Source organism: Alosa pseudoharengus, unplaced genomic scaffold (genome assembly GCF_046254945.1).
Source record: "Alosa pseudoharengus isolate Yale_2024_CS ecotype anadromous, Long Island Sound unplaced genomic scaffold, YU_APseudo_1.1 YU_APseudo_1.1_scf_13, whole genome shotgun sequence".
Lineage (NCBI taxonomy): Eukaryota > Metazoa > Chordata > Actinopteri > Clupeiformes > Clupeidae > Alosa > Alosa pseudoharengus.
In genome coordinates this window covers 19847012-19873515 of record NW_027468598.1, presented here as the reverse complement: position 1 = coordinate 19873515, position 26504 = coordinate 19847012, and the positions used below count along the sequence as shown (strand labels likewise).

Sequence of the window (26504 nt, the reverse complement as noted above, 5' to 3'; positions counted from 1 at the left end):
TAAAATTGAACTGTAACTCCCAAAGCTGACGGGAGTGGCTGAGAGGATAAACAAAGACAAAATAATAGAGTGTCGTACCTGAGGCTGTTGAGGAGCAGGAGGGGCATTGGCCTCTATCTGGGCCATAAAGGGAACAGCACCCATCTGCTGGGGCAGAAGAGACTGGCCCATCACCTGCATCTGCCCTGAAGGCTGAAAAGACAGACAAGGCTGGTGTGAGCTTTTCCACATGACTTAGCACATATCTATGGGGTAGACACAACTGTAAGAGTTAGCAATATATGGTGTAACCACCATTAAAAATGCTAAGTCTACTGGTTGGTCTGTTTAGTTTCCCCATGTGTGTTTAAGTTTCAAGGTAATACTTTTTCTCCTTGCGACAGGCCCTTTTGAGTTTTGGAAAACATTGGTATTGAGATGATCAGTCAGTTTGAATGCAAGAGTTTTAAACAAACGTGTTCTGCATGCTAATGATGCTAACCGGATTTAATAGTAATTTAGCTCGTCGTCTTTTAAGTGTCCTTGCTTTCACAATTGTGAATGTTTTATTTGGATTAAATGTGCATGCCGAGGGGTGCGTGTCCATTGAACAGGCGCGTGAGAATGGGAGAGCAGGGCAAGGAGAGGGGGGGTTTACTTCTATACTGCTTAGTAAAGTTGCACGCATAGTAGGGCTGGGCGATACGGCCGAAAACTGCATCACGATATAAGTATTTCATATCAGTCGATATCGGTAATTATTGATAAAAAAAAAAAAAAAATCTATTTCAGATAAGGACCAGAAGAAAAACACTTATTTATTTATTTTAGGACAACGTAATGGTAAGTATACTAATAAGGCGGGAGCGGTGTTGCTTTTGCGGCCGTGTAAGCTGCAAAGCGCTGCGGGAAACACTATAAGGGGTGTGTCACGATTCTACCTGCAACACAGGTTCGTGGATATGAGTGTTGTGATTTCAGTTTCGATACGCATACCGTTACAGCCCTAATAGGCTACAACTAAAGTAAGTGCTTGTCAATAGTTTACAAGAAAAGTGAAAGGGATATAAGAGACTAAACACTTGATAATGATGCCCATACAACATTATATACGTCTTAAGATACGACTTTTTGCATACCCTCCAAGTTACTGATTAAATATAGATAAATTAATGATATACCTGGCCAGGTATCTGAGCAGGACACTGAGGGTACATCATCTGTTGCTGCATATTTGATTGCACATTTCTGCATAAAAAAAGAAAAAGATTATTCCACATAAAGTCTACATTTCACATTTACGGGAGAAGAGGTTATGAAAGATTTTTTGTCTGAGAAAACGTATAATAACTTACAGAGGAATGGCAGCAGCTACATCATCCTTCATATCATCAGCAGGCTCCGGTTCATCATCATAGTCAAAACGATCAAGGAGTTTCTAGACACAGAAGTAAAAAAAAAAACAACAACACTTAAAGAAGCTTTCTTAACTTGACACCATAAATACAAAATCGATGACTCATGGGAACTGGACTGGAGGATATGTGGAATTAGGTGCTGTGCTCTACCTTGGCAAAGGAGCTCTTTTGCTCCGTAGGGGGAAGACTGTGAGGGACAGGCTGGGCTGAAGCCATCGGTGGCCCAGCTGCCACTACACCAGCTGAGCCCTCCATCACAGAGGCCTGGGGCTGCTGCAGAGTCTGTAGGATCTGGTGCAACTGCACGCACACACACACACACAATACTATTCATCCTGCACATGCACTTCATTACACTTACTCTTATAATGTTACGGTTTCTGCTACCACACTGCACATAGCTGTACATATTGTACATATCTGTCTATATGGTTCATACTGAATATCCATATTTATTCTGCTCTTATAAGGTAACTGCTAATACACTGCACATATTTATATTTAATTTATATTATTCTAAACCACCTTCTGTAAACCAACTGTACACTACTGTCTACACTGCACAATATTTCTTGTCCTGTGTCTATATTTTGTATATCACATTGCACGTTTCTGCTTTTTTGCACTTCTGGTTAGACGCAAACTGCATTTTGTTGTCTTTGCACTTGTACTCTGCACAATGACAATAAAGTTGAATCTAATCTAATCTAATCTAAACAATACAGGTTGAATTCGATTGCTTAGAAATACACACAGCAAATGTGGCAGTAAAATTACAAAATATGCGGTAGGTAAGAAAAGAAAGATCAAATATTGTCATCCAATAAATAAAAATCACACACACAAAACATAACTTTTAGCATAAAGTAGCAGTATCCCAGCCCACCTCTTGACCCTGTGATGACTGGAAGAGCTGAGCTACAGCTGCGAGGGCCCCAGAGTTCTGGAGCTGGGGCAGTGCCTGCACGATGGAGGCACTAGTGACAGGCAGTGGGGTCTCCGCTGGCACCGCAGGGGCTGGGGATGCTGTGAAGAGGGAGGTGGACATATGTAAGCCACCCACATCAGGCCTTTTTAATTATCATGTTCTTACATTGTTTTACAATAGCACGCTAGGAAACAAAACGGATGCTATTTGTACTAGACAGCGTGTAATTACCTGCAGCTGGGACGCCATTTTCCACCACAGGCATCACAGTACCTGTGGCCATGTCTAAAAGGGGCTGAATGATGTCCATACCGAAAACACCATTCTTCTGCCAAAGATTCAACACGCGCAGGATCTTACTCTGAATAAGGATGGACAAAAACATGAACTTAATTAACATTCAGTTTTAACATTGTGTTGTGTTGTTGATGTGTACTTGACTAAACGACCCACCTTATCATCAGGTGGACACATATAAAGATTCTGAAAGGTTGCGGTAAAGTTCTTCAAGAACCTCGGCCCAAACACATCCTTGTCCATTCCAAACTGATGACGAGACTGTCGCACAATGGAATCCACTACATAAAGGCCTGGGATCTTCAACTCAGGTTTGCACTTCAGAGTTAAAAAATAAAGAAAAGATAGTGTGAGAACATTTGGAAGACATAGGCTAGACTGATTATGATGGAAATACATCTCCATGACAGTCACAATAACTGCGGTATGGTAATGTATGGTAATGTAAGATATGTTCATTACATACCTTCTTGATGAATTTCTCAACAATCTGAACAACATGCTTGTATAACTGGCAAAGTAAAAAATAAAAGGAAAGTGTAAGTAATTTAAGAACAGATTTTGTGCATCACATGAACAACAACAAAAACTATTTGACCTACCTTAATGGCCTTTATGGCGGATTTAGTTATTGACATCATTTTTGCCCGAGAAATAGGAGGCTTCATGTCTATCATGGAGAATAACTGCAGAGGAAGAGGAAGGCAGAACAAACGGGGAATGGAAAAGCAAATAACTTTAAGTGTTAAGTATGTAGGTTGTTACCAAGTCAGCACACTCAATGGATAGGAGAGGGAATACTGAAAGGGGCATTCATGCATTAACGATATGACATAACTGTTACCCGAGTTGTAATCAATCCAAACAAACCCAAAAGCATGAGGGGGAAAACACTTCAACAGCTTGACCCAAATCATCTGTGCCATTGGGTGCGACGCACAAGCAAAGAAATGAGCATGGCAAAGACAAAAACTCTCAAAACTCTTCTGGGATACAGAAAAGATGCCGTTATCGTTACCAGTCACTTGCTGGAGTAAACAGCATCTTTAATATATTTTTCCAGAAAACGAACTCCAACAACAGCTAACTTGACGTTGGTTATTGCTAGCTACAGCTAAGTCACTCGAGATGCCAATCTGAGAATAACATTATTCCAATACTTTAACATGTGATCATCTTTTGCGTGTGAAGTGTTGTAACTGTTATCGATCAAACTATTCATTCGTTAAAATAATCTAACATTACAGCATGAAATACTCTGGAAAATTACAAAGGTAAGGTTGTTTGGCCAAGATACCGTTAACCTAAGTTTTTGCAACAGTTTGCAGCTGAAGTGCACATGCTTATCTGCCTAGCGCCCCTCTACTCATACCTGAGTAACATGGCTAGCCAGTTAGCTAGATACTATTGTTTTGCTAACATCGCTAATGCTAAGGTTCACTTAAGCTGGTCTGCTAATCAGCAAGTACGTGGCACAACAAGAAGGTTGCAAACACATTTAAGTTAGCTAACGTTACCCGTCACACAATTTAGTAAACGCTTATTAAAAATGTAACAATGTGATCGCTAGTGCTCACCACACCATCACACTAACCACCGAGTCAGCAACTAAAAAGCCACTGCGAGGGCTAGCTTTTCGCTGGTTACTAGCAGAGCCCGTTTACGGCCCTTATTAGACATTCTCTGTTACTAGTGAGCAGGATAGCGAATAGCTAGGTATTTTAGCTTGCCATGTCACGTTAGCTATGTATGACAATTTGAACTGGCCAGGTTACTTCCATCATGTCTAAACCATACACAAATACGTTAAATAACACTTTATGGACAGTAACACTCGATTTATGTAATTTTCAATAATATAATTTCGAAATTCCAACTGTGATTGTGGGCCATCACAACGTTAGCTATCGACCGTGTGGCCCACTATCCAAAGGCCTTTCCTTGAATCTTCTGTCAGTTCCCTCCGATAGCTAACGTTGGCTAACTATTGATAGCTAGCAGAAACAGCAACGCCATTCAGAACAACTTAAGAAAAGAGCACCTACCTCCACGTTAAACGCGTTGACTGCATCCATAGTCACCTTAAAGGTGCTTCTTAGAAGCGTGTCCTATAATCCCGATTGATAACAGTTTTAGCCAAATTGCGTTTGGTTAAATTATAGTCTCGTCCCGTCGTTGCGACGGTTTTCGCATGTCCGTCCTCCAGAACGGGGTGTGTTCAGAAACATTTCACTGTGACAGACAGGAAGAGCGGCGGATAGGAACTGACTGCACCACTTCACTGTAACATTAGGCCTACTGAGTGTAAAAGTTTGTGTTTTTATCCCAACGCATGGAAATACTTCGAAAATATTAATGTTAAAACAAAATTGTACTAATTGCATGGATCAATCTAACCTATTTTGCCAGAATGAATATGCAATCTATGGGATAAATGGTCAAATGTCAATAATTAAATAAAAGATACATTTACTGACTTCACAGAAAGCAGAGCAGAAGTTTCTTCAACATCGACAAACTCACTGCACATTAGGTGAGGGGGGTTGCTATGATTTCAAGGGCCCTGCACTGCTCTGACAGGAGCCCCCACAGGATTTAATGACCATCATTGTTATTATTGGAAGAGCTCAATGTTATTCATATGGACCAACATTAGCAGCTCCCCTGAACTCCGCTCACTTGACCCTGCCACACACTGACAGTCTGACGGACTCATCATCTTGCAGAAACTAGACTTAACATTTGGATCAGTGAGACCATGGTTAACTCAACCAACTCCAGCGAATACATATGGGCTTATGAGTACTACTATGACTACATCGACCCAATTCCTGTAAATGCAAGTACATTGAAATACAACAAATGTGAGTTATACTTATTCCATGACGGAGACAATGGAACCATCTTTGTTGCAATAGGTCAGGCATATCAGCAGGAAATGAAAGAGGGTCTCTTTTTTTTCAGACTCAATTGTGATATTAATGTGGATCACTGTTGCAGCGTTCATTGGAACTTTCTTCTTTGTGTTGTCATATATGTCCCGTTATGACAATCTACCCAGGTATGTGATGCTATTTTTTTGCCTGTTTATTGTAAAATATCACAACTGTGAAAAATAGATACACCACGACAGCCTCTTGTCACTAAAACTGACATGCCTTAAAGGAATTGGTAATCAGTTTAATCCCAATGTCTCTTCAAGAAAAGGTTGACTGCAATAAGCCATTAAGTCTATTTATTTATTCAAGTTCATGTTTTTATTTTTCCCAAGGGGTCACAAACATTCCAGGAAGCGTAGCTCGTCTGACTGCAGGAGAAGCCACAGCACACTTTCATCCAAATCTCTTGTGTAATCAATATTAAACTTTTCATTTCTATATTTCTGAGGGGCATTTGTCTGTTGTCATTTTGAGAGAGAAGAAAAGATAATAATAACAAATGTGTCCAAAGAAAGTGTCAATTGGGCTGCAGGGTTGTAGATTTCAGATGCCATAAAAGTGAGATCCCCAACAGCGTTATTAATGACAAGATAATTGAGAGAGTTAATAGTAACAACAGCTAAAGTTCTTTCTGCGTAAGCTTAATTACGTTCAGGTGGACTGCATTGTTTTAGAATTGTTTTACAAAACAGTCCTTCAGAGGGTTTTGTCTTTTGGCCTGGTTTGGTATTTGGGAACATGCGCAAAAAAGACCAAGACAAATTGCAGCGTATGGTAAAGACAGCGAGCAAAATTATTGGATGCAGTCAGACGTCAGTCAGAGAGCTATGGTCAGACCTTATTGTGAGCAAAGCTGAGCAGATATTAAGGGATCCTACCCACCCCTTATATAGGAGGTTCCAATGCAGCAACTGTGGCAGTAGCAGGCTGTTGCAAAGGTCAATTAGAACCAAAACGTTTTAATGAAAGACACAGGTCAAGATAATGAATTGTTTTGTCTACTCTTGTGACACTGCGTTTTTCTTTTAGTGTTGTTTTTAACTTATTTTAATTATGGAATGTTAGGCTTATGTGTTCCAAGCCTGCTACTGAACTTACTGAAGTGTAGTGTACTTTTTACTATTTATTACTAAATGTGGTTGTTGTTGTGTGTGTGTGTGGGGGGGGTATCGGACTTGGGATCGAAGGGTGGCCTCTATTCCCCTGGTAGGAAAAATGTGGGTGGGGGAAGTGATGGAACATCACTCTCCCACATGCACATCCTTGAATGAAGTGCCCTTGAGCAAGGCACTTAACCCAAACTGCTCCTCGGGCACGTATGTGCACTCCTAGTATATGCATGCTCCTGGTGAGCTCATCGATCCTAGTGTGTGTATAGATATGTGTGTACACTAACCCTGGATGGGTTGAATGCAGAGGGGGAAAATCCTTCAAGACAAAAGTCACTTAACTAATGAAAATGGCATTGTAGCTCTTTCCAGAATACCAGTCGGAGGATGATTTTTGAATACGGGCGTTTTATTGGGTTTCGTTCACGCCGTGAGAACTGTTAAAGTGATCAGGTACAAAGTGAACAAATAAATAAGAAAACAATAACAAAGAGAGCAAACTATATCAAATGTACCTTGTTGTCCGCTGTTCTAGGAAGAGGGGTTGGAGCCTCTGTAGGCCCTACTTGAAATCTATCAGTAAATCATAAAACAAATATAATAATATGTAAAACAAATATAATAATAAAATAAAGATTACAGATAAAACTAAAAGAAAGAACAATTCAATTAATACTTTGTTGCTGGTAGGCTCTAGACTTATCTTTTACGTAAAGGTAGAGCTTTAATTGTGTGTCCGCTCCTTTGTAGTTTTAATGACTGAATAACATTAACTGTGCCTATTTCTCTTGCTGCATTGCGTATCACACATTCTTTTAATAGTAAACAAACAATTAAAGAATAATGGCTTTAAATAGAAACAAACAAAACTAGATGTACCGCATAGCGGTACAAAATATGACCGCCGCTCAGTCCTGTACATCCATTCCGCGAAAATAAATCATATTAATGAATTTGTCTCCATCTTCTACTCCATCCCCCACTCTTGAAACTTTTGTGTATGCTTGTTTGGAATGTGTGTTTGCACACGTTCCGCACACAAAGTAGCCTGCTGGCGCTGCAAAGGTGAATAGATTTGTTTCTGGGCCAAAAAAGTTGTAGTATTGTTATAAAACCTTTAAAATCTCTAAACAATCACAAGTAGGGCAGTTCATCACAGTCCATCCATTGCAACTGGACTGATGAAAGGTACACCTGTAGGCTACATTGTATTTGGGAAAAGCAGAAGGTAGCAGCATAATGTATTTATTTACACAAAGCTGGCAAAGAGCTTGACTTGATCTTCACTCGGAACTGCAGCACAGACACCCTCACGGTGACGCCTCTCCATCTTTCTGACCACTTCTTCATCCAGTTCAACGTCAGCCTGACAGAACAGCCTCCGGCTCCTCAGCCGATGGTCACGTTCCGCCGCAACATCCGGAACCTGTCTCCAACGCACTTTTCCTCTGTGGTTGCCTCCGGTCTACCTCCACTCAACACCTTCTCCTCTCTGGAGGTTAATGAGGCCACAGACTCGCTCTGCTCCACACTGAGCTCGTGTCTAGACGAGCTGTGCCCTCTTACCACAAGGCCAGCTCGATCCAAACACTCTCATCCATGGCTAAATGATACCCTCCGATCGCAGCGCACCAGACTCAGAGCCGCGGAGAGGAAATGGCACAAATCCAAACTAACTGATGACCTCAAAAACTACCAGACACTCCTGGCCTCCTTCTCAGCCAGCATCACTGCTGCTAAGACGGCTTTCTACAATGACAAAATCAATAGTGCTACAGACACTCGAAAACTTTTTTCAACCTTCAAATCGCTACTCAACCCTCAGATGCCTCCTCCTCCATCCAGCCTTACTGCAGATACCCTCGCCTCCTTTTTTACAAACAAAGTGGCGGCAATCAGCAGTCAATTCTCTACATGCCCACTCAACGCATCGGACTCAGATACCGCACTCCTACAACCTCTAGGGACTGCTAGATCATCTTTTTCAGCATTCACGCCTCTCTCCGAGAATGAAGTATCTAGACTCCTGACATGCAGCCGTCCTACCACATGCTCGCTGGACCCTATACCTACGAGCCTACTTCAGTCCATCAGCCCGACCATCGCACCAGCTATCACACACGTGATCAATGCCTCGCTAACCTCCGGCACATTTCCAACAGCGTTCAAAATGGCCCGGGTAACACCGTTACTTAAGAAAGCTTCTCTCAACCCTGCTCAAGTGGAGAACTACCGCCCTGTCTCACTCCTGCCTTTCTTATCCAAAGGCATTGAACGAGCAGTCTCCAAACAGGTCTCTGACTTCCTTTCACAGAACAACCTTCTGGATCCAAATCAGTCTGGGTTCAAAAGCGGCCACTCTACCGAAACGGCTCTGCTGTCTGTAACAGAAGCCTTAAAAGAAGCCAGGGCGACCGCTCGGTCATCAGTACTCATTCTGCTTGACTTATCGGCTGCCTTTGACACGGTTAATCACCGCATCCTTCTCTCTATACTCGCTAACATGGGAATCTCCGGTTCTGCTCTCTCCTGGTTTGAATCCTACCTCACAGGACGCTCGTTTAACGTATCATGGCTTGGTCAGCTATCTGCACCTCACCATCTCACCACAGGGGTCCCCCAGGGCTCAGTACTGGGCCCCCTTCTCTTTGCTATCTACACCACCTCCTTGGGACAGATTATCCGTTCGCATGGCTTCTCATACCACTGCTATGCAGACGACACACAGCTCTATCTGTCCTTTCCACCTGATGACCCCTTGGTTTCAGCACGGATCTCGGATTGCCTCTCAGACATAGCTACATGGATGAAGGCACACCACCTCCAGCTGAACCTCTCAAAGACTGAACTGCTGGTCCTCCCAGCTAAACCTACCATACACCACGACATCAACATCAAATTTGACTCTCTGTCTGTTTCACCTACCAGGACTGCAAGAAATCTAGGAGTTGTTCTCGACAACCAACTAAACTTCTCAGATCATGTTGCCTCAGTCGCCCGGTCATGCCGTTTCGCACTCTACAATATACGGAAAATCAGGACTTACTTAAATCAAGATGCCACCCAACTTCTGGTTCAGGCAATAGTTATCTCACGACTCGACTACTGCAACGCCCTCCTGACAGGTCTCCCAGCCTGCGCAGTGAAACCACTTCAGATGATCCAGAACGCGGCGGCGCGCCTGGTCTACAACCAACCCAAGAGGGCACATGTTACCCCGCTACTCATCCAGCTACATTGGCTACCTATGGCGGCCCGCATCAAATTCAAGGCTCTAACGCTTGCCTACAAAGTAGTCTCCGGTTCTGCTCCCACCTACTTGAATGCCTTCATACAGATATACGCTACCTCCAGACCGCTGCGCTCCTCAGACGAACGACGTCTAGCTCTACCTCCGGTACGCTCAGGCCAATCCAAACTTTTCTCATCTGTTGTTCCTCGCTGGTGGAACACACTGCCAGTTCCTACAAGGGCAGGGACATCCCTCTCCATTTTCAAAAAACTCCTGAAGACCCAGCTCTTTAGAGAACATCTCCTCTCATAGCAACACTTACAACAAGTCTTGCTGATCCTAGCACTCACCAGCTGTCTTAAACTGACACGTAACTGTTAAAAACAGCACTCACTGATGCACTTATTCTTACTGTACTCTAATGTTTTTTAAATTGTCCTAATATTGTTGACAATTGCTCTAAAACTTAAACTGTTTACCATGTTGTTAGTCGCTTTGGCTAAAAATGCGTCAGCCAAATGTAATGTAATGTAATTTATTTATTATTAAACAAAACAATCCCTGTCAGTTCCATGCAGTTTTCAACAGCTATCAAGAAGAGAGGTCACGTCATGGATTTTTGTGAATGTTTCTTCTTCTACATATGCATAAGTTTAGTCATCTACAGTAGTTCAAATGATATTCAGCTTTATTGTCAATGCACAAATTAAATACCAGTAGTCTAAAACAAAATGCCGTTTTACCCAGTGGTTCAAATAACTGACATGTCCAAAAGGGCCTTCATGAAATGCGTTGCGAGACTGTTCACACATTTTAACGGGCAAAGTTGAAGAGCTACTGTCCGTTATTGTTTGTGCAAATAATATGCTGATTCATGTTTCCTTGCATTTTGCAACTATGAGGTCCATGGTTAAGCTCAATCTTTTGATTTTCACCCAGCCTAGTCCATGATAGGCGCCCGATAGAAATATTGTTTAATTTTGCGATTGAGATATCCACGCACTGGCGCCCCCCTGCAACGTGTTCGCCCCCCGGTTTCAGAGCTATTCTAAATGCAAAAATGCATAGAGGGAGTTATGACAAAACCGTGACTGTTAACAAACTTTAAGCTATATAAGGTAGGCCCTATGCTAGGCCTATTACACAACACTTGTCACTAGGCTATGCTGGCGACCCAAATAAAATCTCCTTTGGAACCAATGGCTTACACCTTACAGTATCAAGCTGCCACCTCTTGGCGAAAAGTTAATAGTTTTGCATATCAGTAATACATTTCACGTAGATCACGGAAAGGGCGAATGAAGTGGACACTTGTAAATGGAACCCAACCCACTGTACAGTAGCTCAAGGTCTGTGGTTAAGCAGCCATAATGAAAGCGTTATCATTGTTTGGATACTTCACACACACGTGTTTTTTAATCGCATAGACTACAACTACCAAGCTGGAATCAAAGCACATCGACTCCCCTCTCACACCCTAAACACGCACTTCGAACAAACAAAAAGCGCCTCAGTCTCACGGAATAGCCATAGGCAAACTGTATCTGACCGGTGTAACGTTGGTACTAAATCATCCATAGCAAAGAATGATTTTTGTAGCACGTGCAACAAATATGTGTACAGCCCTGTCCTGAATACATCTCAACGTGCGCCCTAAAAACTGGTTTAAATGGAGATGTAGATCATCACGGGTGCGTTAATAAATCTACATTGCGGCGAGTTGACACAAATTATTCACTTTGACGAATTTATGTAGTTTCAGTTACTTTACTTTGAGCCATGCTCTTCCTTACTTGAATCACCTTTGAAAATAGAGGATTGTAGCCTATATGGGTGTTTGGGAATGAGCGTTGACTCAGATGCTTTTTGAGACTTTGAGCAGCTAAATGTCGCAGCCCGGTGTTTAGGATGCATCATAGACAGGTTATCTTTCAGGTAGCCTATATATTTTCCATTAAAAAACCATCACGTAGCGAACGTGTTGTGGCTAACTCACTTAGCTCCTGCTAGTAGGTTATGGTCATAAGCAAATGAGATGACAGTCGAAAGATACAATTAGTGCTTTTATCAATTTGCTTGGTAGCCTATAAACGCATTTATGGTTTTCTACAAATACATCAATAATGAAATTGGCCTCCATCACTCAACCATGCTAACTGTAACATTATTTTACCTACGTTCTGCTATTGATAGGATTAGCGTAGCCTACCTGCAGTAAAAAACAAGCATGTCCGATAAACATTCTCAGATTTATTTCGGCTTCAAGAGGAAATGGGAATTACACGTCATGCAGAAATCATCCTACCCTTAGACGTTCTCTGCGGCAAACTACTCTAGTCTTGTCCTTGTAGGAAGCGTAGTGTCTTTTCAACCCACTTTAGATTAACTTTCAACAAAATTAGTCTCACTGCAACGATGCGCCATCTAGTGGACAAACGACTATGTGACGCCAATACTGGAAATGCAGCCAAATTATTATTATGATGAATATGTGGTTTTCCTTTAATCCTACTGAATGTGTAATTATGTATCGGCCGTTCTAATTGCCGATACTGATGGAATACGTGCCTGTGTGTGTGTGTGCGTGTGTATATGTGTGCACCACTATCTACAGGCCAATGAGTGTACAGTCACTAAATGTACACATAACTTAATTTTTTAGACCCCCCCCCCATGGATGAAATTCTACGAAACTTGGCATACCACCAGAGAATGACAGGTTAATCATACACATAAAATTTGGTGCAGTTCTGAACATCTTTACTGAAGGGAGGGGCGATTAAAGCAGAATGATATTGCATTTTCATTTTTTACCGGGGGGGTGCAAATCACAAATGAGTGATTATGGGCTAGGTTGATGTGGGCCCTATGGGGTCATAATAAGTGATTGTTGTTATGGAACGTGGAATTTTACATTGAATGGAATTACACTGGATTAGAATCATAGATTGATGACACAAAGAAAATAAAATGCTTCAACTAAACATTTACAGGCATGGACAAAAATTATGGTAGCATTAGGGTGTTGCACAACCTTTACAGCCAATCAAAAGCTCTTAAAGATTAAAGTTAAAAGACTCTCTAAAAGATTCTCTGACACTGTAAAGTTGCAAATTTGCGAGAAATTAAAATGTAGAAGAAAAAAGTAAAAAAAAAAAAAAACTAGTGTTTTTCCTCTGACATTGCTTCACTCTGCAACATTACAGGTTAGAGCTTGCACACTGCCACTGACACACACGTCTCAGGCGTGGCTCGAGCCGCGCCGAAAACGCGGTAATGCTAGAAATAGGATAGACGTCTATTTTTCACGTGATATGCAAGCGTGTTGGAAACGTTTCCATTGAAAAGAAAAAATGAAGAGATGTTTTAGTAGGCAGAGGGGCCGCCGCAGCGCAGCGTCAGACACGTTTCTGGTGTGCAAAGAAAACGCCACACAGCCGCCACGCAACAGACACGCCACGTCTGAATCAGCCCTTAGGGGTTGTTTATTGCATGTCTGTTGCTGCTGCGTCGCGTCTTATATGCATTCATACCAAAAACGTCTCTGCTGTGGCCAGTCTGGCTGTGATGGATCGGCCGGCTAGACTAACAAGACACAGAAAGGATGACTACGAGAGACATTTAGAAAACAACAAACATGACAACTACGGCCAGTTCAACATAAGCATAAAGGTAAGTAAATAATATTTCTTAAATGAAAATAATCATAAACAACATAGTTAACGGATAAACTTAATTATAAAACCAAATTAAGCTTCCTCTTTCCCCCATGACGTTCCTTTCAGATGGTTACTTCTGGAGGACTCTTAACGTGACACTGTTGCCGCAAGAAGCCCTTTGCCAAGACGCAGTGTCCGGAAGTCCAGCCAGGCGTATATGCCGCCGGCCTCACACCACCCGCCATGGCAGAGAATAGGCTTGTTCGACTTGAGGCAGATCTGTGCAGATCTGACTTGATGTGATGCATGCTGGGTTGAACACAATGCATACTGGGATGGACGCAATGCTTACTGGTTAGAAATTCTGTCCGACTTCCGTCAGCCAGGGAGGGACTTACCACCGTGACACCATGTCACATGACCTTAAAATATCGCGGGAGTCTTAGCCTGCAGACAGATCTTGCAGTTGGCTTCCACGAGCTGCACGAGCTGAAACACGCCCTCATGATGTGGTGTCAAATCCAAATTAAATAATACAACATCAAAAGAAGTCCACACACTGTTGATGTATACTGCAGATGATGGCTTTAATGCACTCCGGAGCATTGGTTAGTGAAGAAAGCAAGTAAGTGAAAGCAAAGTAAGATAACATCCTCTGGCTGTTGTCCAGCCTTTATACCCCTTCAAGTCATCCCAGACAAGACACTCTATGTTTACAGATAACTGACCAAGTAACGTATGGTACTTCACCTTTGCCCTCTCATCCTGTTATTCCTACATCCTTTAGGTTTTGCTTACATTTTCTGGCGCCAACCCTTATTTATGACATTTTCTAAAAGGTCTGCTCTTCCTGCACTTAAACCAGTCTTCCTTTGCCACACACTGAACATACTACAGAATTCAGTTTCACAAAACAAGGATATTACACAGAATAAAGATACTACATAAAAGATATATAAACTAAAGGATATATTTCCATAAAACCCACGACAATGACGTCAGTTCAAAGACGTGATGAGGCCATTTGGGAGGAATCTCCTCATGACAATTTTGACGGGAGTCTCGTGCTGCTTCCTTATTTTGGAATATGCGAAAATAAACAGAAATCGAAGGGATACCTTCTTATACGTGATTTCTGCAACAATGGTAGGCTAGCCTACTGAAAACGTTTGGATATTGTTATTTCCTGCTGTTGGTTAAATAGATAGACACACATATAGGGAAAACACTTGATATTGAATGCATGTGCTACAAAGCAGGCCTGTTAACTGTATGACAACAGTGGTTTATTTAAACTACATCATAAGAATTTATTTCGTCAGTCATCATGCTCATTTTAATGAGTAAGAATGGAAGTTCTGCTGTATTTATTGCAAACAAAATTCCGCGATATCTCCCGCGAGTCACGTCAGGCAGACTGTAGCCTGTCTGTCTGGGATGAGCTGCCCTCTGTTGTAGCTCCTCCCGGCTAGCCTCTGAAGATCAGACCAAGTCAGATTCAGTCGATCTCAAACAAGCCTATTGTCTAATAAGGGGAGAACCGCCACTCTCGGGAAACTTCCGGTTTCTGAACTGGTTGCAGTTCCTTTTCTGGTTCCACATGAGGGCGCTCACGAATAAGTGCAGAATTAATGGAGGTCTATGGAGCTGTACCCCTCAAATCCACTTTTCTCGGGATATAATTTTTTGCCCAGAAATTTGAATGTTGCACGTGAAAGAGGGGACAGAGAAAATAGAGAAAGTTACTTATTTGTTCTAAAAAGCCTTTCAAATGCGTCAATGACGTCATTCATTAGCAGAAAGCTAGTGTGTTGTGGGCAACAACGACCCAACCTGTAAGAAATCGAAAGGACGTAAGTACTCGTTCATTCAACTTTTGACCTATAATCCATAGTGAGCTTGCAGAAACCACAATCAAATCTTCGATTTTTCAATGACAACCAGGTGAAAGAGACAAATTTAGCCGTCTAGCTCCATAGACCTAACCTGACTCTCGCCAGATGAATTTCGTTCCGCTAGCTCCGCCTAGCTTCACTCACATCCATCTGGGACCTCTTCCATTGAGAGTGATTTCTGCACCAGATTTTATGGTACAGCCAATCAGGACGCAGGGCCGGAGTTTCATAGATGTGACATAGCGTTTTAACTATTAAAACACCTCTTCATTTTCACTTTTGAATGGAAACGCTTCCAACACGCTTGCGTGTCACGTGAAAAAAAGGCGCCGGTCCTATCTCTAGCATGCACACGTTTTCAGCGTGGCTCAAGCCGCACCGGACACGTGCGTGTGTCTCGCAGGCAGTGTGCACTCTAGTCCAGAGCCCCCTGGTGGCCAATTGCAGTACAATGCCCATCCCCGTGGTAGTCACCTGGAAGCTTGTAGTTTTTAGCGTTAGCATTTTAATGCTTCCTGGTTCATAAAGAAAATTCTCTATGGGAAAATGAATGGAGTTTTTGGAAATACGGTTCAAATTAGGTCTGAGCGCAACAATGGCCGTTTAGTTTGATGAGTTAAAATGTATTTATTATTTTGTATTTTGTCACAAACTGTAGTGTAATTAAAGATGTTGCTACCAAAATGCTACAGCAAAAATAAAGTGGAATACAGCGCGCTGCTTGCCTGGCGTAAACAGGACGGTTGAGAGGTATCCATGGTTACAGATGACTCTTCACTAACTCCTCTCGACTTCACGTAACTTTACATTAGTCATTGTACCTAACAAACCCCTCTGTAATCAACATGTTAACTTTATTTTTTGCTTTTGTGTTGCTAGGTTACGCTGGCGAGACTGACGCCGCTCCGTCTGGCTTGTTTTGTTTGAGTTTTTCAAGTTTTCAAAATGTAATTTTATTTATTTACAACAAAGTTTGTTGCACGGTGAAACTATGTTTCGGCTATCTGTTGCTGTAATTTTCTTGCACTTTACCCCATCGTGGGTTTTATTTTTGGAGGAGTAAGTTAACTGGCCTGAGTTTAAAGGAATTATCCGGAGTAAAATGCACTTTAGATCGATTTACGGATGATTGGGAGTACATACATTGAGTTGACATCCAAATCATGTCATTCGGATGTGTTTTGAGAAAGTTCGATGTTACCGTTTTTAGTCAAAGCTCGTTAGCGTGGAAGGGCATATTATTTCGCCGCTACAAAACGCTATTTTTATACCTCTTCTACAGTTCCAAACAACATTGCACTTACGTGGTAGTGAGTAGAGGGTCCCTAAAGCCAAACCGAAGTATCCCGAGGTCTTTATGTGGTCGGATAGAGAGTCCAGAATGAATTTCATCAAGCCAGTACCTTTCCGGAAATGTTGCCATCTTTGCTGCCACCTTTAGGGGAAAGTCCGTAGGAGTCGATTGCCAAGTGTGCTCTGGAAATCATAATTTCGTCGCCGTTTAAAAAAAAAAAAAAAAAACATAGTCCAGTCCATAGAACTTTCAATTTCAAAATAAATACTGGACTATGTTTTTTTTTTTTTTTTTTAAACGGCGACGAAATTGGTACTGGCTTGATGAAATTCATTCTGGACTCTCTATCCGACCACATAAAGACCTCGGGATACTTCGGTTTGGCTTTAGGGACCCTCTACTCACTACCACGTAAGTGCAATGTTGTTTGGAACTGTAGAAGAGGTATAAAAATAGCGTTTTGTAGCGGCGAAATAATATGCCCTTCTCACTTCCACGCTAACGAGCTTTGACTAAAAACGGTAACATCGAACTTTCTCAAAACACATCCGAATGACATGATTTGGATGTCAACTCAACGTATGTATGTACTCCCAATCATTCCCTAAATCGATCTAAAGTGCATTTTACTCCGGATTATTCCTTTAAGGTTGACGTTACTCACTGCTGATAAGTGGCGCTGCGTTCCACTGTCTAGGCATGTGGTGATTTTTGGACTTTTGGTCAGATTGTATGCTTAAAGCCTGAGACAGATAGTTTAAAAGTTGAATGGTGAATAGTTTGAAGGGGATGAATGTATAGAAAGTTGGATGGAATGTGCCTTATATCAAAAAGCAGTTGATACAGGTGCAATCAGTTTAACTGGCCCTTTGATGGGTCCTAGTTGAGCAGCTGGAAGTTGATACCAGTATTGTAGTACTCGAGTCCGAGACTCGAACTCGTGCATTCGCACACACGATGACTCGTCGAGGACTCAACTTTTTTTTGTAATTTATCATTAGGCTATTATTGTAGTATGTCATTAGGCTATAATTTGCTATATGATTTTAATATCTAAATGATTTGTAATACTAATTTTAGTTCAAGGGGGTGTTAGGCTACTGCTTCGTGTCATAGGCTACACCGCAAGTTACATCATGTTCACATGCAAAGCAAACTAACGTTAACTTTAACACCAAAATGCCTGGAGACATGGCCGCCGCTATTTCAATGTAGTATTGCCAGGCAATATTAGTTCTCATACATGACATGACATTACCTAAGATTACAATCAGCTTAGGCTAAACATCACACACTGCTGCTGGATAGCTGATCATCGTGACTTGGTGAACAGTGTTTTTCCTGACTGAAGCGAGAAGCGAGGTTCCATTCATTCATTTTCATTTAGGGCGTGCCCTGCCGTGCTTTTGTCTGTTAATTTGCAGCAGGCTATTATCGGATGAAAGAAAAATAAACTAAAACTTTTCCCGATCAAGATATAGCATAGGCCTACTTCGTGTTAATTTGCATTGATATTTGTACTCGATGTGAATGTACAGGTTACGAGAAATAATAAAAAATCTTCAGTTATTTGATTCACTTTTGCAACGACATGCTATCTGATATCGCCGGATTACAGCGACTACGCTAAGCTAAAGCTAACCGGGCCGTTTCTAGATTAGGACAATGGCTGAGTCGGCTATAAAACGCTTTGGCTCACTCATCCAACTCTAGGGACTGCGGGGAGTGACCCAATTTCACCTAGAGGTGGCGTATTCCTTTAAGACTTTTTAAGGAACCCTGTATTTAGCAAGCAGAAATGTCCTAGCCCGGTGTTTAGGATGCATCATAGACATGTTACCAGTAGATTCGGGAAAGACTCCACCTTCAAACTGGCAAATCCGTGTAACTGTCACCTTTGTTTTACTGCTGTAGGAGACATTGACCCCGATCAGGCACCAGGTGGTGGGAAGCACAGTCAAACTGATACGGCCAGCCGTCATGGAAGCGGAAAATAGGGTCTGACATTTTCAGTAGATTATTATTATTATATACACATTGAAAAATATTTTTGGTGGATAACTTCGCTGATTTGGCTTCATAATATTTATATATATATTTTTAAGAATAGGTCTATGGGACTTAACATTGGAGCTGCTCTTCGATAGGAACGCAACCACTTGGGGTGCCAACTTTCCGTATCACTTTTCTCACCTAAAACTAGTTTTAGAAAGCGGAAGCGCATTTTGTTTTACACAATTTATCAATCGTCTCTGATTTCGTTTGTTACTGGCTGCTGATTGCTGTTGGTGACTGCTGTACGGTGTCCCTGTTGATTTGCTTAAAGCTGCAGTTGGGAAGTCTGACAGATTGAGGGGACTAAAGCCCTCCTTACACTGACAGACTTTGGAAAGATTTGCAAAGATTTGGAAAAGATTTTTGAAAGACTAGTCTTAGACCCTCTCACATCTAAAGACAAGTAGTAGAGTTTTAAGTCACAGACTATAGAGTGGTGAAGTCCCGCCCCTTCCGTTTGCCTCCATGGGACCTATCTTTCAAAAAAAATTGAATGGCAGTCTATGGCGAAAAAGAAATTATTTTCTGGTCCCGGTTGACTTGTGCCTTGAATTACCCATATGATGTTTGTCAATTTTAAAGACAATTTTTCATGTAAAGACATTTGCAGTTTGTTTCGTAACTATTGAATTACAACATTGTGAAAGATCGTAATTCCAACGACTACAAACCCATCAGTCGCGCTAGTGACGTTAGCTCATTCACAGCCACACTAGATTGTACAAGCATACCAGCAACAGGTCTTAATTGGTCTTTCCTTGCCGAAGAAAATACCATGAGTCAGAGGATTAAACACATCAGGTAAGTTGTATTCGTCCATAGACTGTACATTACATACTGTTAAGTGACATAGCAGGCAGCAAGATGCAACCGTTAACTAGCATAACAGCTCTTATCGTTTCATTACGTTGGTGACGTACATCGTTCGAGACGAGAGATGTAGTCCACTGAGTGGATTCGCACAAAACCAACATAACTTTTGAAGTCTATCGAACAACAGTACTTTCTTGACGTGAAAAATTATCTTTTAAATTCACACACATCATATGTGAAATTTGTGGCACAATTCAAACTGGACCAAAAAATAATTGTTATCTCTCCATTAACTCCCGTTCATAATTTTTTGAAAGATAGGTCCCATGGATCGGAAGTAGAAGGGGCGGGACTTCACCACTCTATTATTTTGCAATGACTAGGGATCTTGCAGGGTCACTATTTACAAGACTGCAACTAGATTCCTTTAAATTATTACCCATCGTGCAATAGATAAACAGGAACTGAAATGATAGCATACTAAACTCAAAGTCGTATTTTCGTGTTTCTGCAGCATTGTTTCATGCGTGACATCCCTAACCGATATAGAGTTGTTCTGTGACGTGGAAGAGCCAACTAAATATGAATAAGAAATGACAAATATTATAAGAATAACAAATAGGCTACAGCTGTCGCCTACTTTGCCCCTTCCTGTTTGTTGTTGGAGAGGTCACTATTGGTTTTTATAGTTCACGTCACTATTCGCATGAGCCACGACTAGAAAGACTTGCGATAATATCAAACATGTTTGATATTGTCGTAATGGCAAAACTAGAAAAGGACTGACTCAGACTGACTTAAAACCGCTAAGATTGGCACCTTACACTTAACGATCTAGTTGACGGGAGCGCGCCGCGATTCCAGTACAACTCCCATGATTTCTGTCCTACTTTGGAAATTTAATCGCCGACTATGAAAACAGACCAAAATCGTACAATGTAAGGCCGCCATTAGCCAAACTTTTGAATGTCTACAACTCTCATGCCCCTCCCCCACTACCACTGAGCACCCTCTCATCATGTTTGTGCTCGTCAGTGTACACCAGACTGTGATTGATAGTCAGATCTCACACAGCCCTTCTCTGATTGGACCAGAAGAACTGGGAGCTGTGGAATTTTGCAAAACAAATAACAGGCTCTAGGTGGAAGTAGAAGTGCGGGATTTTTCTAAAACCGACTGATTTATGTTGTTCTGTCAGAGCATAGTGTTGGTTTCAGTGAATATGATCAAAAAAATCATGCCAACTGCAGCTTTAAAGTAAGCCAAACTTGCTTAAACCATATTAGAATTAAATAAATTATTTTTCTTTTGTATGTTAGTAGCTCCTTCTGAAATGTACACTACTTGTCTTGGACACTTGAATTGAATCGCTAACTTTAGCTTTTTAGCTAAGCTAGGGTTAATGAAATGTTAATTTTACCCAGGTACAAATTCATTTAGCAAACACTTTTTATCCAAATGACTTATATTTAGTCAATTTGCCAGTTACTTCAGGGCTAGTCTTCTCTAGAGCAACTTGAAATGCCTTGCTCAAGGGATTTGAACCCACAATTTCCAGTTCTAGTTTTCTACTAGCATGTTAGCCTCCCAGATAGCAATTTCCTTTGGGCCGGATCCGCATAAAAGCCTTTAGATCCGCCTGTAGCGGACATACGGTATCTGGCTGTGGGCCAGATCTGCTCCTGATAGAGGTTTCAGCTCTGCTAGTAATGCTGTTTTATCACCGGTTTACAGATTTGTCCCTGGTCCGATTTCCGCAACTCAACTGGAAGTCAGGAGATGCGTTTAAAATACAAAAAACTGATTTGGCCCAAACCTGTGATACGGATATGAGCCGAAGGACCATTTTTTCACAGCAGACCCAGGTGGTAATGATATTAATTAAGGTGCTGATTCTGCTAAATTGACTGTCCTTTCCCTACTTCATTGTCAACTGGCTGCTAAAGAAAAAAAAGGTATTTTGGAATGGCACAAATTTAGAAACCATGGGGGTGCACTATGTTCCCATGGCCACTTCATTTCTACAGTAAGGCTGGAAAAGATATAGTTGGCTCAATATTGATCATATACTCGTTTCATTATTTTTTATTATTACCTAGCAGTGGTAAAAGTAGTCAATTGTTGTTTGTGTCAGATCAAACAGTGCTATGAGACAACCCCATATTCTTGCCACGCATGCAGAAGTCCAAGCTGTGGACTTTAGATCGATCATTCCGACAAGGACCGCCCCCATGGCTACTTTGTTTTTCCGACAGAAAAGTGTTCAAGTGTTCAAGTGCTTTGCCATCGAATCTGTGACAAACACGGATGCCACAACAAAGGTTAAAACATACACTCACTAATCCTAAACAAACAACTGTATTTGCTTAAAATATAGTGTAAGATGCTCGTGAAAGAAAGATATGCAGCTTTTCAAGTGATAAAAAGGGCAAATTCCCAAGTTCACATTAAAACTGTTGGACATGAAAGGCCACATGGACTACAAACGAACTACAACGTGACGACAAAAGTGATGACGAGCCCTACTCTGTTAGCAAAATTTAGCCCCAGTTTCCGACCTCTGACTCACACATTAAGTGACGTGAATGACGCGGAATGATGATGTTTTCACTCGGAGAAAGGTTTTTCCGAAGCACATGAACGCTAGGTCACAGTCGCTTCTACGCTATGTCACATCTATGAAACTCCCGCCCTGCGTCCTGATTGGCTCTACCATACAATCTTGTGCTGAAATCACTCTCAACGGAAGAGGTCCCAGATGGATGTGAGTGAAGCTAGGCAGAGCTAAACAAAACGAAAGTATTGCAGTAGCACAATTTTAGCGCAGAAAAATATTTTGAGCGAGCACACAAATTATATTTTGAGGAAAAAGTAAACTCGACCACAAAAAAACTTGTAGTTGAGCAAACAAGAATCTATGTTGTGCTCCACAAATGTCTTTGCCTGTTTGCTTGGGAATCGGGAAAGAAGGAACATGCCACACAAAAATACATCATTGGTAAGTATTTATGATAAATATGGGTATTGTTGGATTTACAACAACGTTACAACATCTACATAACTTTATGCATTGAGAGACCAGCATGATTAACCTTTCCCGATTCCCACTGAAACTAGTAAATGACCCTAGGCATTGTGGACTTAAGCAGCCAATGACTTCAGCCCCTGAATTTTCTGATTGGTTGACAATTGTGGAACAAACGTAACGCTGTCGACAGTTTTGAGCGCGTGGACAGATGAAGTTGAGCGAGTGTTCACAATTCCGTCGCCGTTTTTTTTTTAAAACATAGTCTAGTATTTCTTTCGAATTTGAAATGAAGTTGTATGGACTGGACTATGTTTTTTACACACAAAAAAACGGCGACGAAATTGTGAATTTCCAGAGCGTGTTACTCCACACTCGGCAATCGACTTCTACGGACTTTCCCCTAAAGACGCCAGCTGCAGCAGCAACATTTCCGGAAAGGTACTGGCTTGATGAAATTCATTCTGGACTCTTTATCCGACCACATAAAGACCTTGGGATACTTCGGTTTGGCTTTAGGGACCCTCTACTCACTACCACGTAAGTGTAATGTTGTTTGGAACTGTAGAAGAGGTATAAAAATAGCGTTTTGTAGCGGGGAAATGACTTGCCCTGGTCACTTCCAGGCTAACGAGTTTTGACTAAAACTGTAAAATCGAACTTTCTCAAAACACATCCGAATGACATGATTTTGATGTCAATTCAATGTATGTACTCCCAATCATCCGTAAATTGATCTAAAGTGCATTTTACTCCAGATAATTCCTTTAACTTTGTGACGTTAGCCATCGAACTGAATCTTGTAACTCATATGATAGATATACAGAAATTCTTTTCACACTTCCTTCGCCTTCAAAGTCAAACATTTATTTATGTATTATTATTAATATCATCTTCACAAGTGATACCAAGTCGTGTTAATGTTGAAGCTACCACACATGATCATCTTCAAAAAGTCATGCTAAAACAAAACAAAGCTAATCTTCTTTCCACTTTTCCGACCTACGGTCAATCCATCGAAAACCTCTGAAATGATTATCGTTAGTGCCGTTTTTCATTAGATTTACTTGCCTCTGCAATGCTTTACTTTAACATACAACATAGCTTTGTTCATGAGTTTCCGTGCTGCTGAGTTTCTTATCCAAACAATACGGTTATCCCCCTACGGTGCGTTAGCTTCACTACAACCGGATTCTTCTTACGGGAACTTAATGTTACGTACGAGGTAGTCGAGTCTTGTCTTGCCTTTTGATTGTTTATGTAGATTACACAGAAGCTACAATATCGGCACAGGATATATGTTATATTAAGTTATGGTATTTCAAAAAAATCCTAAAATGAATGAGCTTCTATGGGGGTTAGCAGAGAAGTGGTCCCTCCAGCTTACATTGATTCTTCTACTTCTGGGAATTCGCCTGCCCCCTTGCACTAGCCTGGCTAACGTCAGACCTCATCTCAATGAGATGGGGTCTGGGAACTACGCGTTCATTTTCTCGTATTTGAAACGTAGTTTACGAATGCCCAGAGCCGTTTATTGGGCGCTACAAATGTCTATCAAATGCGTCTAAGTAGCTCATAACGGCTTCGGTGTGTCGTCATCGTCTTGCTGCCTCCCTCCGTTCTGTGATTGGTTCCTTCGTTGAGGTGAAAACAAAGTCCATGGAATCCAGGCTGCCTAGCAGCGTGAATAAAATTGTGCGCAAGGGAAAACCCAGACTAACCCACCACCCCCTTTTAGGGGAAAGATTATGTTACGTGGATATAATGGAGCTGCATCGAAGTGGGCAGGGAAAAGGATTTATACTTACTAAATCTTTGAACAAACGTGGATAAAAAGCACAAAATAAGGTTGGTGTAAGAGTTATCTGTGTGTTCATGGGATTCATTCTAATTCTATCACTTACATATTTCCTACAACTACAGTAGGTGAGATAGCTATGTTGTACTGAAGTTCCACAGTTAGATAGCTAGCTAGCAAGCTAACCGTTTTACATTGGAGATTATGGTAAGCGTTAACTACGAGCTAAATTCATACTCTCAACACTGGGGTATTGGAAACAAATTAGGTTGGTAGTATAGTTTCGGCATGAGTCAGTTACATATACATATTTCTTCATAACCGTTGTGCTAGTAAAAGGATTGAATGTCCTGTGAATCAGTAATGTAATAGCAATAGCCACATTTGCATGGACATTTTTATTTCAATCAGATTGATTAAAGGTTCCCTGCCACACAAAACCGTTTTTACTTGTATTTATTTGAACATGTTAGGTTTTGTGCTATGTCGCGAATGTGAAAATGAACAGCTACCTCCTCTGTCAGCTCTAGCCACTGAAAAGAAATAAGCAGAGAGGCCAATTGCAAAAGCTCTTCAGATTGATGTGGAATTAATGAGCTCATTACTATTCATGAGCTCGCCCAGTTGGGGCCATGCCCACAACATTCGTGAAGCTCTGTGACAGTTTTAGTAGGCCTATGCAAGGATGGCTGAATGTCAACGGACTTGTGCATTGACATTCCCTAGTTCCTGCAGCTCTCCACCACAGTTTCCATCGGGACGGCACAGCCCACAGAAGCACCTGCAAAACTGCGACTTGCCAATATTATCTCCCTCTTTGGTAAGCCGTACCCTGACGATGTCAATGGCAATCAATCACAAGCAGTAGTTATCGAAAATATTCATGCTGAAGACACGACCAGCCTAAAAGCTAAGTTTGCAACAACGGGTGGCTCACAGGTGGGACTGGAAAGTTAGCCCATAGCTAGCTATCATGATGCTTTATATTCTGATCTTCTGACTAAGTTTGCTCGGTAGCCTACTTATCTGAACTAACGACATGATCACTATCACTAGATATAAACAAAATGTTGACTTTCACTCGGTGCTGTTCACTGACAGTAACAAAAAAAGTGTCGTAACATTATCATAATGCATTGAACTGAATGGGTGCATTATGTAGCCTCATAATGAGGCCTCTCAAATTCAGAAAATTGCATTAAACTAAAATCGGAAGACATTGTTATCTTTGTTAGACCATAGGGTCGTTGTCATATAAATGCTGTAACGAAATTCGAAGTCTAAATATACAAACTTTATGTTGAAAGTAACCGCGATCGTTTCCCATAGGAATGAATGCAAAACATACCCTCCAAAACGAGACCTCCCGAAATTCAGAAAAAATTACTAAATTGATATCAGGCACCGTTATTACCATTGGTAGATCATAGGGTAGCTGTGTTATAAATGCTGTGACGAAATTCGAAGTGTAAATATACAAACTTTATGTTGAAAGTGTAACCACGATGTCCATTGAAATGCATTGAAATGAATGAAGCGCAGATCAGTCCCCAAGTGACGTCATCACCGAATTGCGAAAAAAAAACCCAGATAATGCTAAAAACAACAAAAACTGGCATTTAACACCATTTGGAGACATTTTTAAAAATGATATACATATATTGAGTGCTTTATGTACCCATTAATCAACAGTGGTTTTTAACCTGCAACACAGGCTTTAATGAACTCGCTAGCCTAGCAGGTTTTATTTATGCACATTTGGACAATGCTAGCACTCGCTAGCCAAGCTAAGTTAATGCCATGAAGCTAAAATTTGTTGATAACGGCTGTCATGTTATGGATGAAACCTACTAGTTGTTAGCCAATCAAGTCAAGCAGTTGAATATTAATGAGAACTGGTGCAAATCGAGCTGAGTCTTCATGCAGGCTTTCAATACCACGCTAGAATGGCTTGAAACAAGGTAACCAAAAAAAAACACTTTGGCCGGAGTTTTTTTGGATAACCGTTTTACGGGGCGAATTCTCCGTTTGCGTCTAAATGAAAGGCTCAAACGTAGGGAAAT

The 26504-nt window shown here is 41.3% G+C and overlaps 2 protein-coding genes across 2 annotated transcripts in view; one reads left to right on the top strand and one right to left on the bottom strand.

Moving 5' to 3' along the window:
• LOC143121807 (SR-related and CTD-associated factor 4-like) overlaps window positions 1–4847 on the bottom strand; it is a 30107-nt gene extending 25260 nt beyond the window's left edge. The window contains exons 1-10 of the mRNA XM_076282420.1: window positions 4668–4847; window positions 3225–3308; window positions 3089–3133; window positions 2779–2940; window positions 2557–2686; window positions 2284–2423; window positions 1548–1697; window positions 1335–1417; window positions 1161–1227; window positions 79–192 (exon numbers count right to left, since the gene is read on the bottom strand). Coding sequence (XP_076138535.1) covers window positions 79–192; window positions 1161–1227; window positions 1335–1417; window positions 1548–1697; window positions 2284–2423; window positions 2557–2686; window positions 2779–2940; window positions 3089–3133; window positions 3225–3308; window positions 4668–4697 — 1005 coding nt within the window. The 5' untranslated portion in view covers window positions 4698–4847. The remainder of the gene's footprint in view (window positions 1–78; window positions 193–1160; window positions 1228–1334; window positions 1418–1547; window positions 1698–2283; window positions 2424–2556; window positions 2687–2778; window positions 2941–3088; window positions 3134–3224; window positions 3309–4667) is intronic.
• Window positions 4848–5380: 533 nt separating this feature from the next.
• Window positions 5381–18674, top strand: mrap (melanocortin 2 receptor accessory protein). The gene is made up of 3 exons (XM_076281698.1): window positions 5381–5486; window positions 5587–5683; window positions 18665–18674. The coding sequence occupies exons 1-3, from the start codon at window positions 5381–5383 to the stop codon at window positions 18672–18674; spliced, it is 213 nt and encodes a 70-aa protein (XP_076137813.1).
• Window positions 18675–26504: the final 7830 nt, after the last annotated feature.

Coding starts and splice junctions, on each gene's coding strand:
- mrap (XM_076281698.1), top strand. CDS start 5,381: ATGGTTAACTCAACCAACTCCAGCGAATACATATGGGCTTATGAGTAC. Junction 5,487..5,586: donor TACATTGAAATACAACAAAT/GTGAGTTATACT, acceptor CTTTTTTTTCAG/ACTCAATTGTGATATTAATG.